Below are 16,939 nucleotides of genomic sequence, written 5' to 3'. Positions count from 1 at the left end.
AACAGTAGGACAAGATGGAGACAGTAGGACAAGATGGAAACAGTAGGGCAAGATGGAGACAGTAGGGCAAGATGGAGACAGTAGGGCAAGATGGAGACAGTAGGGCAATATGGAAACAGTACGGCAAGATGGAAACAGTAGGACTAGATGGAGACAGTAGGACAAGATGGAAACAGTAGGACAAGATGGAGACAGTAGGACAAGATGGAAACAGTAGGGCAAGATGGAGACAGTAGGGCAAGATGGAGACAGTAGGGCAAGATGGAGACAGTAGGGCAATATGGAAACAGTACGGCAAGATGGAAACAGTAGGACTAGATGGAGACAGTAGGACAAGATGGAAACAGTAGGGCAAGATGGAGACAGTAGGGCAAGATGGAGACAGTAGGACAAGATGGAAACAGTAGGGCAAGATGGAAACAGTAGGGCAAGATTGAGAGAGTAGGACAAGATGGAGACAGTAGGGCAAGATGGAGACAGTAGGACAAGATGGAGACAGTAGGGCAAGATGGAGACAGTAGGACAAGATGGAGACAGTACGGCAAGATGGAGACAGTAGGGCAAGATGGAGACAGTAGGGCAAGATGGAGACAGTAGGGCAAGATGGAGACAGTAGGGCAATATGGAAACAGTACGGCAAGATGGAAACAGTAGGACTAGATGGAGACAGTAGGACAAGATGGAAACAGTAGGACAAGATGGAGACAGTAGGACAAGATGGAAACAGTAGGGCAAGATGGAGACAGTAGGGCAAGATGGAGACAGTAGGGCAAGATGGAGACAGTAGGGCAATATGGAAACAGTACGGCAAGATGGAAACAGTAGGACTAGATGGAGACAGTAGGACAAGATGGAAACAGTAGGACAAGATGGAGACAGTAGGACAAGATGGAAACAGTAGGGCAAGATGGAGACAGTAGGGCAAGATGGAGACAGTAGGGCAAGATGGAGACAGTAGGGCAATATGGAAACAGTACGGCAAGATGGAAACAGTAGGACTAGATGGAGACAGTAGGACAAGATGGAAACAGTAGGGCAAGATGGAGACAGTAGGGCAAGATGGAGACAGTAGGACAAGATGGAAACAGTAGGGCAAGATGGAAACAGTAGGGCAAGATTGAGAGAGTAGGACAAGATGGAGACAGTAGGGCAAGATGGAGACAGTAGGACAAGATGGAGACAGTAGGACAAGATGGAGACAGTAGGGCAAGATGGAGACAGTAGGACAAGATGGAGACAGTACGGCAAGATGGAGACAGTAGGGCAAGATGGAGACAGTAGGACAATATGGAGACAGTACGGCAAGATGGAGACAGTAGGACAAGATGGAGACAGTAGGACAAGATGGAAACAGTAGGGCAAGATGGAAACAGTAGGGCAAGATTGAGAGAGTAGGACAAGATGGAGACAGTAGGGCAAGATGGAGACAGTAGGATAAGATGGAGACAGTAGGGCAAGATGGAGACAGTAGGACAAGATGGAGACAGTACGGCAAGATGGAGACAGTAGGGCAAGATGGAGACAGTAGGACAATATGGAGACAGTACGGCAAGATGGAGACAGTAGGACAAGATGGAGACAGTACGGCAAGATGGAGACAGTAGGGCAAGATGGAGACAGTAGGGCAATATGGAAACAGTACGGCAAGATGGAAACAGTAGGACAAGATGGAGACAGTAGGACAAGATGGAAACAGTAGGGCAAGATGGAGACAGTAGGGCAAGATGGAGACAGTAGGGCAATATGGAAACAGTACGGCAAGATGGAAACAGTAGGACTAGATGGAGACAGTAGGACAAGATGGAAACAGTAGGACAAGATGGAGACAGTAGGACAAGATGGAAACAGTAGGGCAAGATGGAGACAGTAGGGCAAGATGGAGACAGTAGGGCAAGATGGAGACAGTAGGGCAATATGGAAACAGTACGGCAAGATGGAAACAGTAGGACTAGATGGAGACAGTAGGACAAGATGGAAACAGTAGGGCAAGATGGAGACAGTAGGGCAAGATGGAGACAGTAGGACAAGATGGAAACAGTAGGGCAAGATGGAAACAGTAGGGCAAGATTGAGAGAGTAGGACAAGATGGAGACAGTAGGGCAAGATGGAGACAGTAGGACAAGATGGAGACAGTAGGGCAAGATGGAGACAGTAGGACAAGATGGAGACAGTAGGACAAGATGGAAACAGTAGGGCAATAGGGCAAGATGGAGACAGTAGGAAAAGATGGAGACAGTAGGACAAGATGGAAACAGTAGGGCAAGATGGAGACAGTATGACAAGATGGAGACAGTATGACAAGATGGAGACTTCTCCTATCTGATTCACATTGCAAGCAGTCGTGTGTCAGAGAGTTCTGCAATGTCCGGAACAAGCCCAGGCCCTTCTAGGGCTGGTCGGGCTACCAGACAAAGTGAGGCCCAGGCTTTAGGGCCTAGCCTTCAGGCAGAACATACAAGGCCAAAGCTACGCTCCTCTTCTTTGGGAACCCCCAGATCATGGTGGAGAAACAGCAGTGAGAGTGATGAGGATATGGAGAAAAGTCTGGCTGATATAAGGAAGCAAAAACAAAGGAATGTGCAAGTGGCTCGGGCCCAGGAAGTTGGAAGCCAGTAGGGCAAGATGGAGACAGTAGGACAAGATGGAGACAGTAGGGCAAGATGGAGACAGTAGGACAAGATGGAGACAGTACGGCAAGATGGAGACAGTAGGGCAAGATGGAGACAGTAGGGCAATATGTAAACAGTACGGCAAGATGGAAACAGTAGGACTAGATGGAGACAGTAGGACAAGATGGAAACAGTAGGACAAGATGGAGACAGTAGGACAAGATGGAGACAGTAGGACAAGATGGAAACAGTAGGGCAAGATGGAGACAGTAGGGCAAGATGGAGACAGTAGGGCAAGATGGAGACAGTAGGGCAATATGGAAACAGTACGGCAAGATGGAAACAGTAGGACTAGATGGAGACAGTAGGACAAGATGGAAACAGTAGGGCAAGATGGAGACAGTAGGGCAAGATGGAGACAGTAGGACAAGATGGAAACAGTAGGGCAAGATGGAAACAGTAGGGCAAGATTGAGAGAGTAGGACAAGATGGAGACAGTAGGGCAAGATGGAGACAGTAGGACAAATGGAGACAGTAGGGCAAGATGGAGACAGTAGGACAAGATGGAGACAGTAGGACAAGATGGAAACAGTAGGGCAATAGGGCAAGATGGAGACAGTAGGAAAAGATGGAGACAGTAGGACAAGATGGAAACAGTAGGGCAAGATGGAGACAGTATGACAAGATGGAGACAGTATGACAAGATGGAGACTTCTCCTATCTGATTCACATTGCAAGCAGTCGTGTGTCAGAGAGTTCTGCAATGTCCGGAACAAGCCCAGGCCCTTCTAGGGCTGGTCGGGCTACCAGACAAAGTGAGGCCCAGGCTTTAGGGCCTAGCCTTCAGGCAGAACATACAAGGCCAAAGCTACGCTCCTCTTCTTTGGGAACCCCCAGATCATGGTGGAGAAACAGCAGTGAGAGTGATGAGGATATGGAGAAAAGTCTGGCTGATATAAGGAAGCAAAAACAAAGGAATGTGCAAGTGGCTCGGGCCCAGGAAGTTGGAAGCCGGCGTGGGGCTCCCACTGAGAAACCCCCCCAGGAAGAATCCAAGCTGAATCCTGCATTACCCCCAGGGAAACAAGGTAAGAAGAAAGAGCAAAAGCCTGAATGTGACCCTGTGTGTGCAGAGAATAAACAGCAGCAGCTGCAGGTTACAGCAGTGAGTGGGTTAAGTAAATGCACTGACACTGAAAGTAAAACCCTGCAAAAGAAAGAAACATCTGACAAACCTGCTGATAAAATGCACAAGTTTATTGCACCCCAAACACACAGTGATCCCCCCCTGTCAGACCCTGTGATGCACATGGAGTTGGAGTCTGTGGCCCCTGGGGAGGGAGGTGTCTGTGTTGTGGAGCTGGGAGAGTCTGGGAAGCCAAGTGAACTGACAGTTGCAGCAGACCTGCAGTCTCAGCATGGGGAATCCAAGATGGCGCCGGCAAACACTGCACAAGGAGTTGGGGGCGTCGGCAGTGACATCACAAAGGCTCCTGTCAGTCAAACTGAGCCTCTCACCTGTGCAGGTGCAGCCAATGTTACAGCTCAATCACCAGGGGGAGAGAATGTGCAGGAGCAACAGCTTGTGAGGAAGAAGGGGGAGGAGCCAGCATTTAAAGCAACAGTGGCAAAGCCAAGCAAAGGAGCCATTCGATGCAAAGGCAAGATTAAAGGCAAAGACGAGCCAATCACTGCAGAGGAGGTTGCAGAAGCCTTAAAAGAGCTGCAAACATTACAAAATTAAAAGAGAAAACTGCAGATATCAATAAAGTGTCTGAACAACCTCGTATCCGTATCTGATGGGAAGGAAACTGAACTAAACAGGAAAAAGAAACACAGTTTGTTTGATGAAATGAGCAGCATTGACCAGAGAATAAACCAACTGTATGGGAAAGTCGGACCATGGAAAGAAATCTATCAGGACAAGCAAAGGTTTGAGTCAATGCATTCTGGTTATAAAGCAGCGTATCCACATCCTACTACTGGGCGGCGCCAGACCCGATCCAGTACCTCCAACAGTCCGGCCACTTCTGAAAGTGAACCAGAGTTTGCAAAACCATTGCCTCCCCGGCGGCAGCAGCAACGACCAATGACAGAGTCAATTGGCAGAACATGACTTTTGATGAGAAGGAGATTCAGGAGCAAGAAAAGAAAAAAAAGGAGCAGAAAAGCTTCAAGGTGAATCTGCCACAAACCAGCACAAGACCTAAGCTATGGTATGAGGATTCGTCTCAAGCCGCCTTTGAAATCTCATCTGATCAGGACTTTCCAGAGTTGCCTAAAGCAGCAGTGAGACCAACAGAAGATCCAAATGTCCGGCGCCGGAACCAAACAGAGGGCAAGAAGGTCTCCCATAAAGCAGCTGAGAGTGGCCCAGAATCTGAAGGCAAAATGGAAGTGAGGGCTAAATAATCTACTTGTGTGTGCGGAATGAAGTGGTTTTGAGTATGAGACTGTAGCTGAGAGTGTGGCTGAGAGTGTGGCTGAGAGTGTGGTCACAGATGGGAATGAGTGTGAGCAGATGGAAGTGAGAGAGAGTCAAGCTGAAGAGGCAGAAGTGAGAGAGAGTGCGGCTGAGCAAACAGAAGTGAGAGAGAGTGCGGCTGAGCAAACAGAAGTGAGAGAGAGTGCGGTTGTGCAGCCTGAACAAGAGAATGCAGCGGAAGAGTCTGTGACTCAGGAGGCAGGGGTAGAGGTGGAGCAAGTTGGTCATATAGAGAGTCAGTCAGATCAGGTACAGCAGAGAGTGGAGGTAGAATCTATTCAGGTAGGAGGGGTGGATGAAATTGCAAATAGTTTTTGGGGAAAGCGAAGGCTCTTTGCAACCCCAGACGTGTCCCATGATAACCAACCCTTTAAGAGGAAACATTGGGTAAAAATTAAATGGGATGGAGAGAAAGAACAAGTTCCATCTAGAAGGTTTCTTGTGAGAACAGTCATACTGGATAGTATGGGTTTCACTTTTGGCGAATCTATAATATGCAAAAAAGGGCAGGTAACCAAAATTGGGAACAATTTGTGGTAATCCCTATGACAAAGTCTGAGACTAAAAACATCACGATCGTTACAAAGAATGACGCCATTCCTCAGGAAGACATTCTCATATGGTTGCGCAGGCAATGTACAGTCCTTACACCTCTAGTTAAGGTTTTGGATGAGGATGGGGTTTGGGCAGGAGTCTGTAAAACCCAGGTTAAATTAAACATCTCAGGTAACGTTCCACAGCACCTGCCCAATTCTTTTTTCATTGGGAAAGAACGAGGTACCTGTTTTTATGCTGGGCAGCCCCGTAGGTCCTATAAATGTGGAGCAAGTAACCATTTGGCCAGGTCATGTGCAGTCCTGAGGTGCGCCCTATGTAATGCAATTGGTCACTTTGCAGATGCATGTGTAAATGTCAGGTGCAATCTCTGTAATCGAATGGGACACGTGCATAGGAGTTGCCCTGAGGCCTACCATAATATAGTCACCCTTTTCCCAGAGATTGACAAGGAGATGAGGAAGGATTTTATAACACCAGAAAGAGACCAGCGAGGAAAGTGAGGGACTCACAGAGTAGTATTGTTCCGAAAAAGGTCTGGGGAGAAAACAGTGAGAACAACAGAAAGGAGAACATAAAACCAGTCAAAGAGATAAGGGGGAAAGCAGTGAGGAGCAATACTAACAAGAAAGGTAAGAAGGAAGAGAATGGCTGGCAGACAGTCAACACAAAAAAAATGCAGGCTGACTTGTTAGACCCAGGAGAAGGTTCTACTACTTCTTTTTTAATCACCACCAAAACCAAATTTGTGGTTTTGTAGGAGTCTGAGACCTGGGGAGACAGAGCTGAAAGAGAGGAGCAGGAGGAACTAGAGAAAATAGAGAGAGAAGAAGAGAGAGAACTAGAGCAGGAAATAAAAATCCAAACCCCTTTGAAGAAAAGAGGAAAGGAGTGACCAGACTGTCAGGAAGAAAGATGTAGGTGCAAAACGTAGTGATCAGGACGGAGAGGGTGTTTTGAGGATGGAATGAGATCTCACTGTGGTCCTCAAGTCAAGTGATATGGGGAGGAAGCTGTAGGTCTGGGTAAGAAAAAACATCCTCACAAGCATTCATGATGGTGCAGCCTACAATCAGATTCTTAACCTCTAATGTTTGCAGTGTGAGATTACCTCGTACAAGATTCATGACATTCAAAAGTTTGGCAAGCTCAGATGCTGAGGTTTTTTTCCTTCAGGAAACCAGACTCACTACTCAGGCAGATCTTAGAAAGGCAAGAGCTGATTGGCGACATGGGCCTTCCTTCTGGTCTATAGCAGAGGAACCATGTGGGGGAGTAGCAATACTGTTTTGTGTGACCTCAATATTACAGTACACCGTTTGCTTGAGATCCAGGTGGGCCGTTGTTTGCTACTGGATGTCACGATAAGCGGAAGTCGTTTCCGTCTTATAAACATTTATGGGCCGCAGAGTATGGCAGCCAGGAGGGCCCTGCTAGTTGAAGTGAGACCTTTTCTGCACACTTCCCTTCCGGTCATCCTGGCTGGTGATTTCAACCAGGTACTTGGACCAGGAGATCGTTCTGGTAAAATGAGAAAATCAGAAAGTTATTATTTAAACATGCTTATTCAGCAGGCTGGTCTGGTTGATGTTGCAACCTGGGGTGGCCGGAAGGCGTCACATACCTATAGATGTGCAGAAAGAAGCAGCCGTCTAGATATGGCTTTTGTCAGGGCTGGTGAGGAGTTCACTAATGTGAAGGAAGTTGGGGTCGAGTACTCTGATCACTTGACACTCTCCTTTACTGTGGGATCCTCATCTATTCCAGTGAAGGGTAAGGGTCTGTGGCGGCTGAGTGTGGATTCCCTGGAGGGTGAGTCAGTTCAACAGTCTTTTGAGGCTCTTTGTCACCAGCTCGATAGAGTCGATTTTTACAACTCTGTGTCATCATGGTGGGAGGATGCCAAATTCTCATTCCAGACCTTCTTCCGTAAACTATCTGTAAGTATAAGAAGTACCTGACTCTTTTAAAGAAGTTGGAGTCCTCTATTTCGGATGGGGTGGAGGGGTCAAAAATTGCCCAGCTAAAGGCCCAGATCAGAGACTGTCAGTACAGCCGGTACAAATCTCTTGTGCAGGAAAGGGATTATGGGAGTTTTCACTCGCTGGACCCCTTTTTAAACTGCAAAGAGAATATTTGGACAGAAACTTGTCACCGGTCTGATCATTCCCAAGGGTGAGTTACAAACATCAAGGGAGGGCATCCTTGGGATTGTGAAAGACTTCTACAGTTCTCTATTCCGAGCCAAGGCTTTGCACAAGGGGAGGACTTCATCCTTCCTGGAGGCAACCGCAGGGCCTGGTGCAACCAATTTGGACTTTGAGGCTTTGACAGCTGAGATCACGGAGGACGAGGTCAAAGCTGCCATTGACTGCCTCGCTAAAAAAGGCTCCAGGACCGGATGGCTTGGAGGGGGGTATCTTACCCCCCCTCTATGAGAGAATCCTCCTTGATCCTGCTGTCAAAGGGTAAGGATCCAAAGCATGTTGAGAATTGGAGGCCAATTGCCCTTCTCAACACTGATAGGAAGCTTCTTGCACGGATACTTTTTACTAGGCTGAGTTCATTTTCAGGCACTTTATTATCTCCTGTCCAGTTCTGCACGGTAAAAAGGGCATCTTTGGGGCGATCCTTACTATTAGGGAAGCATTGGAGCAAAATCCAAAACACTGGGTGTAACTTTCTATCTCTGGACCAGACTAAGGCCTTTGATCGAGTGGATCATGAGTATCTGGGGTCGTTTTGGCAAAGTATGGCATCCCAGGAACATTCATTAGATGGCTCTCAGCTTTGTACAAAGGGGCAGTAAGCTTTCCACTTATCAATGGGTGGCGTGGTGAAAACTTTGAGGTTGGGCCCGGGGTAAGACAGGGGTGTCCCTTAAGCCCTCTGCTGTATGTTTTTGCGATCAATCTTTTTTTAAGGCGTTTACAGTGGAATTGAGGGTCTCTCTGTTCCCCGTAGCCAGCCCCTCAGGTCAGTAGCCTATGCGGATGATGTCACGGTAGCAGTCTCTTGTCCGGAAGATGCGAGAGTGCTGTCCGAGACAATCAGAAGTTACTCAGAGGCCTCCGGGTCTCTGGTCAACATGGATAAGTCTCAGGCTTTTTCGTCATTAGACGAGGAGCCGGCTTTTCCACTCCAGGAATTTTCAACAGCCCAAACTCAGATTAGAATTTTGGGAATCAAATTTGGGAAGGGAGATGATGGTAGGCAAAACTGGGAAGAAAAGTTGGATGCTGGAAATGTTAAAGTACAGCGTTGGAAGCAGTGGAAGCTGTCCTACAGAGAAAGGGTGAAGCTCGTGAAGACTTACCTGGTCTCTATCTTTTTGTTTGTTTCCTACGTGTATCTGCTGCCAGAAGTTCTCTATGCTCGGATCCAAAGCCTGTTCTTCCAGTTAATCTGGGGGAACAGGCTGAATCCAGTAAAAAGGGGCATTACTTACCTGCAGAGGAAAGAGGGAGGATTGGGCATGTTATGTCCAGTGGCTTTCTTTGGATCCATCTTCCTGAAGTTCAACTTTGGGAGCCTGGGTCAAAGAACTGATTCCCTGTGGGAGAGTTGCATCAGGAATTGGGCATTGCCTCTGGTAGGAGATTGGCTGCTTGGCGATAGTGTGAAGCAGGTCCGAGTGTGCGGGAATTGTCTCCCACTGCATATTCGACTCGGGCTAAAACTTTTGAGAAAGTGGGACATTAGAATTGGGGAACTGAGTTCTGTTACAAGGAGACAAATTTATCAGAGGATCCTATTGAGCTACTTTGTTGTCCCCTTGGCCTTGAAGGACTGTGTGGGGGATGTCCTTTCTCAGAGCCTCCGATGGCTCAATGACAGAAGGGTGCCCCCAAAGTATTTTGATCTGAACTGGCTGGCTCTTCAGGGAAGACTTTTTGTCCGAGGCAATGTGAGCTTTTTGAACATCACAGAGAGGGAGTGCCCATGGGGCTGTTCCACTGATGAGACCCTAGAACATTTTCTTGTGGATTGTCCTGTGACAAAAGTTTTAAAACATCGGCTGGCAGAGGCTCTCAACGTGCCCCACATCAAACACCTGTCCTGTGCTGATACGGCCTATGGTGTTCTGTCTAGACTCAATTATGTGGAGCGCTCACCTCCCCAAATCTCACTTTTGTAGTGTCAGGTGCTGTACTGTGAGACACACTCCTGTCACTGGGTCAAATCAATATCCAGAAAAAAGCCAGCAGCACACCGAATCTAGTTGTAGGTGTGTTCAAAGATGAAAATTTATTTAGCCCATATGCAAAAAGGCCTTTTTGCATATGGGCTAAATAAATTTTCATCTTTGAACACAACTACAACTAGATTCAGTGTGCTGCTGGCTTTTTATGGTGTTCTGTCTGTCCCACATCCCCTGGCTAGAGGGACAGTGTATCTATGACAGTTCCGCTGCAGAAGGTCCATTAGCCATGAGGATGTTGTTATAGACCAAATAGTGAAGTCTGTGGTGGCTGATTTGGGTTTCCTGAGGGAAAGAGAGGTTAAGCAAAGCTGTCTGAATGCATCCAAATGGAGAGGTGTGAAACTGTGACATATACTGATGTATTTATGATACTGATGCCTGTGATGTCTGACATGTTTCTCTTTCAAACAGACAATGTGATAACACCAGCTCATGCTTTTCAGTGGAAAAGTTCTGCAAGCTCTTTGGCTCAGCAATATATATGTCCTGGGTTGGGGGGGTGTATGTGGGAAGGGTGGTGTGAGGGCCTACTAATAGAAAGCCAAACTTTGGACTTTGTGGCCGGGTTTGTGGAGGTGAAGGTGGTGGTTGGGGAGGGAGGAAAACCCTTTTCATGGACAAAGGGAAAGACTTTGCCAGGGTTGGTTTGGGAATTATGGACAGAGGAAGGACTCCCAGAGGGTTTGGTGGTGGGAGATACTGCTGAGACAAGCCAAAGATTCATGGACTATATTTTGCTTGTTGGTGGTTAATAGTTTAAAATCAGTTTTGATTTAGCTGAGCTGATGATTATTGTAAATTGATAAGTTTTTACAAAATAAAAAAATTCCGATCTGATCCCCATTGTAAGCAGCAGTCCTGTCCTGCTTTATGGCTGAGATTCTAGCTATCTGTATAACAGAACATTCTGTCCCAGTGGCTGCACAGATCCTATCTGATCCCCATTGTAAGCAGCAGTCCTGTCCTGCTTTATGGCTGAGATTCTAGCTATCTGTATAACAGAGCATTCTGTCCCAGTGGCTGCACAGATCCTATCTGATCCCCATTGTAAGCAACAGTCCTGTCCTGCTTTATGGCAGCTGAGATTCTAGCTATCTGTATAACAGAACATTCTGTCCCAGTGGCTGCACAGATCCTATCTGATCCCCATTGTAAGCAGCAGTCCTGTCCTGCTTTATGGCAGCTGAGATTCTAGCTATCTGTATAACAGAACATTCTGTCCCAGTGGAACAGCCCCAAATTTTACAATATCCCTCCAAACTGTTTCTGGATCAGACTCCCATAAGGTTGGTCTGTGTGTGATGAACATTCCCTAGACCTAGTCTGTATCCAACCAGATTCCTTGAACCTTCAGGGCTGTAGAAACAACCTGCAGGCATTTATATGAATGGAATAACTGACAGATATAAAAACAATCGCAGGGCTTTGGCCCAACCTGTAACCAATCAAAGCACGAGACTATACACTCAGCTAGAATCAATGCAGATCAGTTCATGAAATTCAGATGACACATCCAGCTTGTTACGATAAAGCACCATTCACTGTATTGCTAGGTTTTCCCCCCTTATCACACTGTTACCATAAAGCAAGGCAATCAATATGGCAGCTCCACTCAGAGGTATAAGAAATAAATCAGAAGGAACAAAGAGTATTCCCCACTCTCATACGCCGCTGTCTGTGTAAAGGGAAACTAATGGAACAAAACCTTGTTTATATCCAGCACACATTCATTTATTCCCTTTAACTCTATTATTGCTGGACATGTTTAGCTGGCCGTCACTCACAGTAATGTAGCCTTTGCAACCCCAAACTAACATGGCAGCACAGAGTGCCCTGATTGGCACTGGTAGTTGCCTAGCAACCCAGGGAACGCCACAGTCACTTCACCTATTTTCCCCAAGAAACCCCCGGTTTAAATGTGATTTATTCTGCAATTAACTTGGGGACCTTTTTTTTTCTTGCCCAATGTATTACAGGGGGATTGGGTGATATTTAAGGGTGAATTCAGATTTATTAATTTATTTGCAGTTTACTAGAGTTTGGAAACCTAAAGCTTTCCCTGTGTGACTCTCAATGGAAATTATCACAGAGGGAACAGACTGTAGGTACAAGCAGAGCACCCACTGGGCTGGAGAAAGTGTGCGGATTAACTTCTCTCATCTGTGAAGTGTAAATGTTCCCTGTTAATATAAGTATCCCACTGAATGAAATGACTGCATTCTGATCAGAGCCTGCATGTATTCAGCCGGGACACATTTACTGGGGTGCAGGGGCAATTTCAGGGGCAGGGGTTCTGTGACCATATAAAGGCACAAGGCTGCAGGCTGAGTTATACAGGGAACTCTGAGTATCACTCATGTATTATAAGGGATAATGGACCCCCTACTGTAAATTATAAGGATATTAGAAGTCACTGAGGGGTTGTTCTGTGACCATATAAAGGCACAAGGCTGCAGGCTGAGTTATACAGGGAACTCTGAGTATCACTCATGTATTATAAGGGATAATGTACCCCCTACTGTAAATGATAAGGATATTAGAAGTCACTGAGGGGTTGTTCTGTGACCATATAAAGGCACAAGGCTGCAGGCTGAGTTATACAGGGAACTCTGAGTATCACTCATGTATTATAAGGGATAATGTACCCCCTACTGTAAATGATAAGGATATTAGAAGTCACTGAGGGGTTGTTCTGTGACCATATAAAGGCACAAGGCTGCAGGCTGAGTTATACAGGGAACTCTGAGTATCACTCATGTATTATAAGGGATAATGTACCCCCTACTGTAAATGATAAGGATATTAGAAGTCACTGAGGGGTTGTTCTGTGACCATATAAAGGCACAAGGCTGCAGGCTGAGTTATACAGGGAACTCTGAGTATCACTCATGTATTATAAGGGATAATGTACCCCCTACTGTAAATGATAAGAATATAAGAAGTCACTGAGGGGTTCTGTGACCATATAAAGGCACAAGGCTGCAGGCTGAGTTATACAGGGAACTCTGAGTATCACTCATGTATTATAAGGGATAATGTACCCCCTACTGTAAATGATAAGGATATTAGAAGTCACTGAGGGGTTGTTCTGTGACCATATAAAGGCACAAGGCTGCAGGCTGAGTTATACAGGGAACTCTGAGTATCACTCATGTATTATAAGGGATAATGTACCCCCTACTGTAAATGATAAGGATATTAGAAGTCACTGAGGGGTTGTTCTGTGACCATATAAAGGCACAAGGCTGCAGGCTGAGTTATACAGGGAACTCTGAGTATCACTTATGTATTATAAGGGATAATGTACCCCCTACTGTAAATGATAAGGATATTAGAAGTCACTGAGGGGTTGTTCTGTGACCATATAAAGGCACAAGGCTGCAGGCTGAGTTATACAGGGAACTCTGAGTATCACTCATGTATCATGATACATGATAATGTACCCATATAAACCATATAAAGGCACAAGGCTGCAGGTTCACAGAACTGAACTCTTTACTGATTTATAACATTAATATATATATATATATAAAAGCAGGAGGTAGAATGATTATTAAAATGCTTAATCATATGTGATACAAGTGATAACGCTAATCTCCAATTACAACTAATGACGTCCCTAATCATCTGAATATGCAAATTAAAATTCTGAATTTAAATTATATTTCCCTCATTTGTTGTTTAAATAGTTTTGGGTTTGGCAAAACTCCCCATTTAGTGCCCCCCTCTAATCAATACAGGATACCATTAGGTTGGGCTGTTTCTCTAGTATTATTTAAATTGGTTTATCATTGTTTTTGCACTGCAATTGCTCAGTATAATGAGGGAAATTCGAGAACCAACTGATTCCTTTAAAAGTATAAATCTGTGCAGCGACTGGAGGGTTAAGGCTTTGTTGAGGGGTTAATGTGCTGCTGGATGATCAGATATGCTGCAAATTTTTCTAGGTCTCACAGTGTCACAAAAACACACCACACACAGACACGGATACACAAACACACACACACTGCACACACACATAGACATGGATACACACACACACACATAGACACAGTTACACAAACACACACACTACACACACACTACTACACACATAGACACGGATACACAAACACACACACTACACACACACACACTACACACACACATCGACACGGATACACAAACACACAGACATGGATACACACACACATACACACACACACTACTTTAGACACAGAGAATCTCACCCTGAATAGCAATGAAGAACCCCCGGATCCTCAGATGAAGTTGTATCTCCTTCATGATGTGTAACTGGGGGTTACAGCTTCCCCTGCACTTCCCCCTACTGTTAATCATCATTAATTCAAATTAAATACCCCCCCCTTCCCTCTCCAACCTCTAAACAAGGAGCACGTGGTGTCGTCTCTCTGTGATTCCCTGAATAAAGAATATTCCAGGGGAGGGGCCAGGGACAGGGGGTGGGGGTGACAGGGAGTTGGAGACACAGGGAAGAGACAGAGGGAGGCAGAAGGTTGTGGAGACTAAAGGGGAAACATCACTGGGGGAGGAAGGCAATACAATGGCAGGTGGATTTGGTGTTGGTGAAATTCCCAGTGCAGCCCCCAGACAGGAATGTGCAGCTCTGAGCTCCATAAAACAAACACATGCAGCAGCTTAGAGTTGGGAGCAGCAGTGCACTTTCTCACATGGGAACCGCCGGTGCAGGGGGCTGTTGAGAAATAGACAAAAACCCTAATTGCTGCCTGGCAGGGGCTTCATTTTGCAATTGACTTTGGAGTCTGTGACATGGCAAAGAGGAGCAGTTTACTTGGACCCCATTCACTCCAGACATTTAGCAACTGTCAGCAGCATTGATGCATCTGGTGGAGGGCAGCTGCCTGGCTGGGGAGGGTTCATGCAGGAGGACACAACAAAGACTCTGGCTCTTCCCAAATATAAAGTAACTGTAACAGGTGAAGCCCTAGAGGAAGAATCCCTGCCCCTCTGGATTTTCTCTGACACCCCCCAGAGAGATGTTTTGTGCAGCCCAGTGTTGTGCCATCAGTCTGCTCCTCTACCTCTCAGCTGGACATCACATGCAGCATCACCTGCAACCTGTAAGCACCCCGACTTTCCTTAGCTGGTCTCCAATCTGCAGCTGTGACTTTGTCTGTGAGAAGTATTACCTGCAAAGCCTCTAAACTTGCATCCCCCCCATTGTCTCCAGAAGAGCTGGGACTGGCTGTGCTTTTGTTCTAGAGCCCAGCAGAAGTCTACAGATCGTTCTTGTGCAACATTCAATCCCCTCTGTCTGCAGAGAACGTTCAGACGCATCTGTCATGATTAATCGCAAGTGCTTTTCCAAAATCGCTGTGTCTGGGAGCGAGCAGGAGCGCCGGAGCCTTCACTTCATCGTTGATCGGTGGAGACACAAGATCTGACAGCAGTTTCGGTCCAGAATAAATGGTGAGAAGGAGGAAAACTCTACGAGGGACCCTTGTTGGTCTTCAGGTCTCCAGAGTATTTTACGGTCGCTGCTGCTCTTGATGTCTGAACAGATTCCTCCCGGGTCGCTGTAGGGAAAGACACAAATGTATTTCGCTGGTCATTTCCCGTTCGGATAAAACAATGACGGACAGAGGACCTCTTCTTTTCTTCTAGAAGCACCAGCATTGGCACCAGGTTCTTGATTGGTTCCTTTAGTGTTTTTTCCACTTCTACTCCTGGATTTGGGTGTCGGAGAAGATCAGGGATCGGAAGAAGCTGGGGGCATAGTCAGAAGGTGCTGGAGTTGATGGCCCTTCGCTCTGGGACGAATTGGTTTGGGCAAGTCCTGCGCAGGGTCACCAGGGTGCAGGACAACTGGTCCAGGAGGTCTAGTAGCCTCTTGTGTCTCTCTTCTTCCCAAGAAAACGAGCAGGGAGTGGGGAGAGGTGACCATCAACCCTACACCCATCACCACAACCCCCTCCACTCCCACTCAGCAGGTGCCCAACCCAACCATTGCTGCCTGCAACTTCCCAGCGACTGCTGCGACCTCTCACACAGGACGGGGGGACATGATCCCCTCACTAGCCGGTTCCTGTCGGCCATGAAGCGGCAGAATGTGCGGACTCTGTCCCTCATCATCTGCACGTTCACTTACCTGCTGGTCGGTGCCGCTGTCTTTGACGCCCTGGAGTCTGACTACGAGATGAGGGAGGAAGAGAAGCTCAAAGCCGAGGAGATACGTCTCAAGGGGAAGTACAACATCTCCAGCGAGGACTACAGGCAACTGGAGCTGGTCATCATGCAGTCGGAACCTCACAGGGCTGGGGTCCAATGGAAATTTGCGGGTTCCTTCTACTTTGCCATAACTGTTATTACTACTATAGGTAAGTAGCACCTGGCTGGGAGGGGTGGGGGCTGGGGCTTTGGTGGTTTATGGTGTTATTGTTGGTCTATTTCAACATTGGAGAACCGCAACCGATGTTCTCAAACTCTCCCCTTCTTCATGCACTAGTTGATCTTGCTTCTCCCTTATCTAAAGACTCTGGATGAGGAGACTATATTGCTGCTCACTAGGGAAGGAGTTCTGACTTGATGAAAGTTGAGCTTTAGTCAACCCTATATATGTAATTATTTCATCATAATGTCATACCTGGTCTTGTGTCAGTAGAGAGTATGAACCTGGTCAACCTGAAACCTAGAGTTTGGCAAGTGCAGTGGTTATTCCATCCCTCCTTTGTCTACAGCAGGGGTCCCCAACCTTTTTCTACCCGTCAGACACTTTTAAATGTAAAAAGAGTTGGGGAGCTACACCAGCATAAAAAAAGTCCCTTGGAGTGCCAAATAAGGGCTGTGATTGCTATTTGGTAGCCACTATGTAGACTGGTAGCCTACAGGAGGCTCTACATGGCACTATATTTAGTTTTTATTCAATACAAACTTGCTTCCAATCCTGGAATCCAAAAACAAGCCCCACTGAGAACAACATCCAAGGGGTTGGAGAGTAACATGTTACTCACGAGTTACTGGTTGGGGATCACTGGTCTACAGTATCTGTTCATTATATTGGCCACTGCTCATGGTTATGGAAGGTACTGAAAACCTAAAATCTTGGCT

At 46.5% G+C, this 16,939-nt stretch overlaps 1 protein-coding gene across 1 annotated transcript in view; it reads left to right on the top strand.

The window, feature by feature from the left end:
• Positions 1–15,858: 15,858 nt before the first annotated feature.
• kcnk9.L (potassium channel, two pore domain subfamily K, member 9 L homeolog) overlaps positions 15,859–16,939 on the top strand; it is a 62,378-nt gene continuing 61,297 nt past the window's right edge. The window contains 1 exon segment of the mRNA NM_001094635.1: positions 15,859–16,209. Coding sequence (NP_001088104.1) covers positions 15,927–16,209 — 283 coding nt within the window. The 5' untranslated portion in view covers positions 15,859–15,926.

Source organism: Xenopus laevis, chromosome 6L (assembly GCF_017654675.1).
Source record: "Xenopus laevis strain J_2021 chromosome 6L, Xenopus_laevis_v10.1, whole genome shotgun sequence".
Taxonomy (NCBI): Eukaryota; Metazoa; Chordata; class Amphibia; order Anura; family Pipidae; genus Xenopus; species Xenopus laevis.
This window is presented reverse-complemented; position numbering and strand designations above follow the sequence as displayed.